At 57.3% G+C, this 9,353-nt stretch overlaps 1 protein-coding gene across 1 annotated transcript; it reads right to left on the bottom strand.

Annotated features, from left to right (window-relative positions):
• Positions 1-5,514: 5,514 nt before the first annotated feature.
• LOC123516654 lies at positions 5,515-6,477 on the bottom strand. Its single transcript, XM_045276256.1, has one exon. The coding sequence runs from the start codon at positions 6,475-6,477 to the stop codon at positions 5,515-5,517; it is 963 nt and encodes a 320-aa protein (XP_045132191.1).
• Positions 6,478-9,353: the final 2,876 nt, after the last annotated feature.

Here is a 9,353-nt window from a genome sequence, read left to right as displayed (position 1 = left end):
ACAGTGGCCATCTACCACAGCAGCAATAGAACGGTCGGAAAGGAAACTTGAGATAAAGTTGAAGAGAGAAGGATAGAAATCGTAGGAGGGTAGTTTGGAAACCAAAGCTTTGTGCCAGACTCTATCAAAAGCTTTTGATATGTCTAACGCAACAGCAAAAGTTTCACCGAAATCTCTAAAAGAGGATGACCAAGACTTGTTGGTATTGGGCTAGGGTGATCTTCACTAATACTGTGGTCAGATCGGATTATCTTTATTTTTGTTGTTGTTTGTTGTTTATAGGTTTATTGTATAAAATTCATATACATTACATTAATGAAAAAAAAATGCAACCTATACAAATAGTATACAAAGTTGGCAATACCCCGCCGGTGGGGGTTGTAGTGTTGTATGGTCACGCTAGGTGCGGCAAGCTGTCGGAGGTGGCTCTACCTCCCGCAGTGATCGCACTCTTGCCCCTCGAAGCCGTCATAGAGCTCCTCCTTGGTGCAGAACCTCAGCCTGACGCGCTGCAGCAGCACGCCGTCCGCCCTGGGCCGCTGCTGGGAGGCGTCGAGCGGCTGGTAATCAGTGGCGGCGGCGTACCATGCCGCCTGCCTCTTCCTGGCCTCCAGCTGCCTGTGTGTCTGGCGCGTTGTCTGGATGCCTGGCTCGCGCCTTCACTTGCCGCAGACTGGGGGGCACGGGCCTGGTCAACCGGGAGCTCTCCGCTGCTCTCTTGGCGGCCGCGTCGGCAGTCTCGTTGCCTCGCACCCCCCACGTGGCTGGGGATCCAGTCTCACCTGCCGCCCCTGCTCAGCGAGGCTCTGGAGGCTGCCCAGGATGGCGGTGACGAGGCCCACGTTGTCGCTGGGCTGCGGCTGCTGGAGGGCCTGCAGTCCTGACTTGGAGTCGGTGTGCAACACCACGGTGGGCTCCTGGCGGTGGTGGGCGTCCTCCAAGGCCAGCTGCATGGCCACCAGCTCGGTCTGCAGGATGGAGCAGTGGTCTGGGGTCTGCACTCCCGGCTCGGTCCCTCCGGTGATGGCGGCGGCAGCCGACCTTCCGCTGTCCGGGTCAACCGAGCCGTCGGTGTAGTACGTCACACAGCCTAGCTCGGAGACCTGGGCCATGGCCATGAGGGCGTGCTGGCGCAGCTCGGCGGTGATGCATGCGGACTTGCTGGCGGGGAGATGCGTGGCGGTAAAGTCTGCGGCGGGGATCTCCACGGGGTGGGCACGAAAAGTGGGGGCAGGGAGGTTTGCCTTTGGCCACGGCCAGCCCTCGATGCGGACGATGCTGTAGACGGCGAGCTGTACCCGCAGCAGCCACGGGTTGCGGCGGAGGAGCTCGTCGTCCTGCACCAGGGCCAGCCGAAGTCTCCTCCGGGCCATGCCCTCTGCATCGCGGTGAAGGACCCGGGCCATGCGACAGGCCATGACCTGCTGGACTCTGACGGAGAGGGGCACCAAACAGGTCTCGCTCTGCATGATGCAGGGCGCTGGACTATCTCAGTGTTCCTAGCATGGTCCTCATGGCGGTGTTCTGCACCACCTCGAACCGCTCCTGCTGATTGGGGGAGAGCGCCACGAGGACGGCGGGAGCTGTAGTCAACCAGCAAGCGGACGGCTTGCACGTAGTACAAGCGCAGGACGGAGAGAGTGGCACCGGCCGTGGGTCGCGTCATGGCCCGCATCACGTTGAGCCTTGCCTGCGTCCTCTCCCTCAGGTAGGCGGCGTGGGCTGTGAAGGACAGCCGCTTGTCCACCCACACCCCGAGGTACTGGTAGGAGTCGATCCACGTCAGCTCGACTCCCTGGACGCGCAGCTGCCAGGCCGGGTCAGCAGCTTTTACCATCATGGCCCGAGACTTCTCTGCCGAGATCTTGAGCCCCAGCTCCTCGCACTTCTCGCTGATGAGGTCGAGCGCCTGCTGCGTCTTCATGAGCTTGTTGCCCCTTCCGGTGACCACGAGGGCGAGGTAAACGGCGTAGCTCTGGAGGACGGTGCCGTCTTGGAAGGGCAGGGCCACCAGCTGCTCCATCAGCAGGTTGAAGAGGAAGGGGCTGATGATGCTGCCCTGCGGAGTCACGTTCTCGAACTCCTGGGAGCTCGACTTGAGGCTCTGGAACTTGACTTGAGCGGCGCTGCTGCAGGTAGTCCCGGAACCAGGCCAGCAGTCTTCCTCCCACCCCCTTCTGCACGAGTGAGGCGTGCACAGCTCGAGGGTTGGCCAGCTCGAAGGCCTTCTCGAGGTTGAGGAAGACGACGACGGTGGGGCGGTGGTTGGTCTGTGCCAGCAAGGTGAGGATGCTGTCTGCCGTGCTCACGCCGCGTGTGTAGCCGAACACGTGTGGATGGAGGGGTCCCACCCGCCACCGTAGTCGGGCCAGGACCATTCTCTCAGCCGTTTTGGCCGTGCAGCTGAGGAGAGAGATGGGCCTAAGCTTGGTGGGTTCCCTCAGCTTGGGGATGGGCTGGATGTCGGTCTCCTTCCACACGGGTGGCAGGCTGCCCGCCGCCCACGACGCGTTGATCACGGCCAGCAGCGCGCCGTCCCCGGCTGGCCCGACGTGGGCCAGCATGGTGTACAGCACGGAAGCCGGAAGCCGTCCTTACGCTCCTCCACAACTGGCCAAGGGACGTGTGTTGGCTGAAGGTGGAGCACCACTCCAACCACTTGGCCTCCTTCGCCTTCAGGGACACCTCCCACGCGCGTGCCACAACGTCCTGCATGAGTCTCAAGTTGGTAGGGTTGGGGCGTCTCTTGTATACCTTCCTGTGGACGTTGACGCGGTGGTTGTGTTCCCGCACCTCCTCGTTGTAGAACCACCAGTCAGGCCGATGACGGCTGCTCCGTGCACGAGGGACGGCAGCGTCGGCCGCCCGCTGTATGGCCTCCGTCAGGTCCCTCTCCTGTTGGTGCAGGTCGGCCGGGAGTTGGTAGGCGGCCCACCACTCGTCGAGAGAGGCCTGAAACTTGGTCCAGTCTGCCTTCCTGGTGTTCCAACGCGGGGACGGGCGGGGCGGGGCGGGTGGGGCGACTGGGAGCGTGGTGAGGGTGGCGAAGTGGTCGCTAGTGTTGTTGGGTGAACCCGCCAAGCGGCGCCGGCCGCCAGGTCCCTCGACATCAGGGTGAGGTCGAGCCTTCCCCCCCCGGGTGTGGATGGCTTCCTCTGTGTTTAGGAGGCGGACGTGAGGTACGTCCTCGAGCAGGTCGGCCAGGTGCCGCCCCGCCTCATTGGCTCGGGACAGGGAGTGGAGCACGGGGTGATGGGCGTTGAAGTCATCCCCACCAGGAGGCTTGTGTGGGCGGCGAGGGTGAGCAGCTCACCCACCTCCAGCTGGTGCCTCTGCCTCCTGTAGAAGTTGTACACCAGCAGTCGGAGGCTTCCCATGTGCAGTTCCAACGCCAGCACCTCCACGCCGTCGTCGCAATGCACTGGGGTGGCGACTCGGCTGTGCGGTATAGCGCTCCTCACCAGCACCGCACAGCCGCGGGTGCCGTCTGCAGCGGGGAGCCAGTGAAGGGTGTAGCCAGCCACCCACCACTCGAAGGCGGCTGGAGTTAGAGTCTCCTGGAGAAGCACCACGTCTAAGTTCTCCTCGAAGACGGCCTGCAGCACCTGGTGCTTTATTTTTTTTTTTTTATTGATACCATGTGGGCTTTTCACGGGAATTTATGGGCTAAAGGGGATACTTTTTGGGTACCCCCTATCTCAAAGCCCACCCGCTAGGAAACCATTGCCCCGAGTGAGGAAGCCCAACCTACACTCGGACCGTGGACAGGATTCGAACCCGTGCGCTTGGAGACCACTCTTATCACAAAGCACGCATGGTTCCACTGTACCACGGCTTCTTAGGTTGCAGCCCCTGCACGTTCCACTGCAGGACTCGGAGCTTCGCGGAGCCTTGAGGCTGTCCGGTGTTGACGGCGTCCTCAGTGTGGCTACCCTCCATCGTCGTGATGGGCGGGGTTCGGTGGGTGGAAGGCGCCCGAAAAAGGTCTTCGGTGGTTGTGGGGGCTGAAAGCCGCACTCGGAGATGACCGAGACGGTCTCCAGGCAGAGGAGCGCTTCCAGCTCCTCTTTCCTGGCGGGGGCGCTGCCGTGGTTGGCGAGGAGGTTCGCCAACAGCTGCGCGATGCGCGCCAGGAGGGCATTCATCACTACTCTTGTCTCCTCGCTGAGGGAGACGGACGAACCGTGGAGGGGATCGCTCGGGGCCATGAGGGGTTTCGACCCCGATGTTGGGGCTGGGGAAGTCACCGCGGGCGCGCCGCCGGCTGGGCCTCCGGCATGGGCATTGTTGCTGGCGGGACGAGGTCCTAATCTCCCTTGTTTGGGTTGGTGAGGGGGGAGGAGGGGACACCTGTGGCCTGGCTAATCCTTCCTTCCGGCCTTGCCGCTGGCCGAGATGAGGGGTTGGGGTCCCTGGGGACCTGTCGCTGGTCCCACGCTGACCTCGTTGGGGGCGGGGCAGAAGAGGAGGGTTGCCGCAGCCGTTGCTGCTGTGGCTGGCGCCGGCCACGTGCGTATTGCTGGGGCTCCTGCAGCTGCTGCTGGCCGCGTGGTGCCTCCTGGAGGGGCTGTTGCTGCTGCCGCCTGTGCTGGGCGCCCAGCTGCTGTTCGGTCTGTTGATGGGACAGGCCGCGTGGTGCCCTTTGGCGGCGCCGTCGTCGCCTCCTTGGCGGGTTCCGGGGCTCCTCCGGCTGCTGGCGATGGGACCGGGGCCGCCTGCGGTGCCTTTCGGGGCACCGCGGCTTCCACGCGTGGTGCGTGAGGACGTAGTCTCCTGGAGGTTTGGCCTTACCTCCATCCGCAGGGTCGGGTGGTCCTTCTCGAGGGCAGTGATGGCCTTGTAGGTGCTGTCGTGTTCCTCCAGGCTGCCCAGTTTGAACCAGGGCCACGGAGGCTGCTGCCGGTATCCTCGCCCGACAACAGTCCAACTCTGGGTGTCATCCTCCTGCTGCTGCTGGTGCTCTTCGTCCTCGCTGGCCGAGGACAGGGCGAGTGGGGCGCCGTCCAAGTCTCTTTCACCGACCTTCGTTGTGTCCGGGTGAGGAAAGGAGGCGGCGCCTGTCGGGGACAGCTCCTCGTTGCTGCTCCAGTCCTTCAGGAGGTCACACACGGGTTCGAGGGCGGCCTTCTTGTTTGTCGCGTTCTTGTTTGGGGACGTTGAGGGAAAGAGGTCCCTTGTCCTCTTCCCCATATAGTTCGCAAAGTCACCAAGTTCCATCATGTTCACTAACGTGATACGGCGAAACACGTGGTATAAAGAGTGGCCGGGCAAGGCAGGTGAGCGCAGAGCGACTCCATCTGTCCGTCACCACGCTCACTTGCAAACTGTATCTTTATTTTGTTGTTGTTGTTGTTTATAGGTTTATTGTATAAACTTATATACATTACATATACAAATGGTATACAAAGCGGGCATCAGCCCGCCGGTGGGGTTGTAGTGTTGTGTGGTCACGATGGGTGCAGCTGGCTGTGGTGCCGCCGCCTTCGTGTTGTGGTGGAGAGCGGCGCTGGCAGGTCAGCGGGGAGGACGTGCCGCCCTGAGCACCTGTAGCATCGCCTCCCTGGGCGTGTGGCGGATGAAATGGGCCGCCCTGGCTTCACGTCTGCTGAGGAGGCCGCCGGCTACAGGCTGGATGGGTAGGGGCGGCGGTGGTCTGAGAGCGGCTGTGGCGGGGCATGACAGGAGGTAGTGTAGTAGCGGGCGGCGACTCTGCCTCCCGCAGTGCTCGCACTCCTGCCCCTCGAAGCCGTCATAGAGCTCCTCCTTCGTGCAGAAACCCAGCCTGACGCACTGCAGCAGCACGCCGTCCGCCCTGGGCCGCTGCAGGGAGGCGTCGAGCGGCTGGTAGTCGGTGGCGGTGGCGTACCATGCCGCCTGCCTCTTCCTTGGCTCCAGCTGCCGGTGTGTCTGGCGCGTCGTCTCGATGGCGGCGCGCCTGGCTCGCGCCTTCACCTGCCGTAGACTGGGGGGCACGGGCCTGGTCAACCGGGAGCTCTCCGCTGCTCTCTTCGCGGCCGCATCGGCAGCCTCGTTGCCTCGCACCCCCACATGGCTGGGGATCCAGTTGAGCCTCACCTGCCGCCCCTGCGCGGCGAGGCTCTGGAGGCTGCCCAGGATGGCGGTGACGAGGCCCACGTTGTCGCTGGGCTGCGGCTGCTGGAGGGCCTGCAATCCCGACTTGGAGTCGGTGTGCAGCACCACGGTGGGCTCCTGACGGTGGTGGGCGTGCTCCAGGGCCAGCTGGATGGCCACCAGCTCGGTCTGCAGGGTGGAGCAGTGGTCTGGGGTCCGCACTCCCAGCTCGGTCCCTCCGGTGATGGCGGCGGCGCCCGTCCTTCCGCTGTCCGGGTCAACCGAGCCGTCGGTGTAGTACGTCACACAGCCTGGCTTGGAGACCCGGGCCATGGCCATGAGAGCGTGCTGGCGCAGCTCGGCGGTGGTGCTCGCGGACTTGCTGGCGGTACGTGACTGATTCATGTATCAAGTGACTCATTCAGTACAAGGCGCATGCACAGTCTACACTCTACATCAATCGTCTCTGTGTCTCCTGGCGTACAGGTACACTCCCTCATTCGCCAATAATATTCAGTAAATTTCTTTCCTGAATTCAGGGATATTTTTGCGCAGGGATTCCTTGAGACATGTAATTTATTCTAAGGGTTACGCAAGGGTAAAAAGGTTGAGAAATGCTGTGATAGGGTAACAGCATAAGCAGAAGGATTAGAGTTAAGGAAGAGATAAAAAATGTTGGGCACGTCTTTAAGACAGTCAAGAATACAAGTACGGTGTTGCACCAGTTGCTCAAGGTCATGGTGGATAACAAAATTGAATGCTAGTTCAACAGGATGGTCAGTAAAGGGAGAGGAAAGCTAAAGCTGGTGGTGTACATTTAAATCTCCAAGAATGAAGATCTCAGCAAAAGGGTAGGGGGGACAGAATGTGCTCCACTTTGGAAATTAAATAGTCAAAGAAGTTACTATAGTCAGAGGAATTAGAGGAGAGGTAGAAAGCACTGATAAATTTAGTTAGAGAGTGACTATTGAGTCGAAGCCAGATGGTGGAAAAGTTGCAAGATTTGAGAGCGTGGGCATGAGAGCAAGTTAACTTGTTGCACACATAGACGTAACATCCAGCTTTGGATCGAAAATGAAAATAGAGTAAGTAGGAGGGAAGAGAGAAGGAGCTACTGTCAGTAGCCTAAGACAGCTGTGTTTCGGTGAGGAAAAGAAGATGAGGCTTAGTAGAGGAGAGGTGGTGTTCCACAGATTGAAAATTAGATCTAAGACCGCAAATGTTGCAGAAGTTAATGTAGAAAAAAGTTGAGGAAGACCTGTGTCAAGACATTTAAGGTCGTCATCAAGAGAGGAGTCCGACCTAGGGGATATGCCAGCAGGTCCCCTCCCCAGAAGGGGACTCCGAGGCTGGGTTTGGAGTCGCCATCTTTAAATTTTGAATTCAAAGTGAAGGGTGTATGTGTGGTAAGTGCATGTAGTTTTGAGTGAAGAAGGAGAGTTGTCTTTAGAGGGCAGGCTGTGACTGCCCTCTTGAGTTGAGACACAGAGGGAAACTTTCAGAGAGATCACAACTAGCTTTAATGGAAAGTTCACAGCACCCCCTTGAACTAATGCTGTTAGACCTCGCTGGGAGTAAATCATCGTTTAGGTAGGTGTCTACTACCTCCTCCCTGGATACCCTCTCATTTGGGTATTCCGCTTAATGAAAAAGGCGGACTGGACCGCCTTGCTCAATGTGCCCTTTAGGACGATACAGTGGACCGTGGCACTGAGTACACTCTGGCTATGTTAAGAGTAGCATTAAGGACTTTGTACATAGTAGCATTAGTGATAAGTTGGAACTTAGTTGCCATAGGGGCAGTGGCAGTAGCTTTCACTGTGTACGTGTCTCCCAGAGCTGTGCTTACACCTATGGAAGACACACTGCATCATTCGACATGGTGGCAATGAGGCTCAGATTAAGCTATAAATACTTTTTTGGAAAGTCGGTGCTTCTCCTGGTGTATGTTGTGTGCTGCACCAAGTGACACACTCTACATCATTATGTCACGGAATGTCCTCTCGCTGGCAAATTTAGGCAGCAAGGTCAACATGACTTGTATACCCCCCATTGACCATCTCCTAGTCTCAGTCACTCTCAGGGATATACTCAAGGAATATCCTATTGTAGTACCAGGGGAATATTAAGTTTTTAAGTCATTAAACTCATAGCGGTAAGAGTAGCACACGTGATCACGAGACATACAGACCACAGACGCGTCTCGGAAGAAGAGAGTAGCCAGCTCATGAATTAAACGCATTAAATTCACTCTCTATGTAATCCGAAGTTCAACAAATTTTTCACTCTAGAAAGTAGAGGAAGAACTTAAACTGTACAGAAAAATGTTTTCCAGCAATGTAACCCTATTAGTAATGGCAATCAAAATCACTTTTAGTCACTCTACACCAATCTTATTTTTGGCGACTGACAATGCTTGGGAGGGAGAGGAAACAGGGCCGACTAGGGGTTTTGAGCGTGAGAAAGGGCGGGCCAGGCACTTCCCAGATCAATGCAGCTCTTTCCTCCATCTGATGCAGGTTAGTCACATACTCGCTCATTAACTTTTAACGTAATTTCTATATAAAACATATTGTGTATACATATGCATATTTTTAAATTGTTTACTCAGTGCAGCTCTTCCCTCTGTCTGATGCAAATACGGCTACTCTGGTATACGTATTTGATGTACGTGTGTGTGCTTTGCTTAGTTAGATTAGCCTAGTGAAATAAATGAGTGTTGGTATTACGGGAGCGGTGGTGATTAAAACAGTGGAGGGGATTGTGTCACCACCTGGTACACGTCTCCAATAAGTTTTGTTTTTGTTTTTTGTTTTTTGTGTGTGGGAGGGGTCGTCTAAAGACAAGTAAAGTGAGTTTTTGTTTTGAGTGCGTGTGAAGAGTTAGGCCCCCTTCACACTAAGCAACTGTGGCTGTCACTCGGTGACTCTCTAAGTTGCCTACCATTACTTCAAATGGAGCCTTTCACACTACGCCACTGCGGTTGTCCGGTTGAGCAACCGGCTATTGCAGTTGCCCGCTCCGTCAACGAGTGACTGTCACAGGCAGTTGCCGTCACCCACCGTTGGGCATTGTTTCAAATGGGAGCTTTCATACATAGCCACCGTGTGGCGCAACTTTCGTTCTAATCTGTCACTTTTGTGACTTTTCTCAGTGTCCAACCAGCTTTGCACAGGAAAGAACGTGCGAGATGGAGGGGATGAAAGTAGTGGAGAAAATTAACACTGAAGATTCAATTCACGAAGTGGAAAAACACCCAGCAGTTTGGGATTCATCCAATG

This window comes from Portunus trituberculatus, chromosome 41 (assembly GCF_017591435.1).
Source record: "Portunus trituberculatus isolate SZX2019 chromosome 41, ASM1759143v1, whole genome shotgun sequence".
Lineage (NCBI taxonomy): Eukaryota > Metazoa > Arthropoda > Malacostraca > Decapoda > Portunidae > Portunus > Portunus trituberculatus.
Note: the sequence above shows the minus strand (reverse complement) of the source record. Positions and strands in the feature narration are given on the sequence as shown.

What these genes read in the sequence shown, in the direction of transcription:
- LOC123516654 (XM_045276256.1), bottom strand. Translation starts at nt 6,477, where the DNA reads ATGAATCAGTCACGTACCGCCAGCAAGTCCGCGAGCACCACCGCCGAG.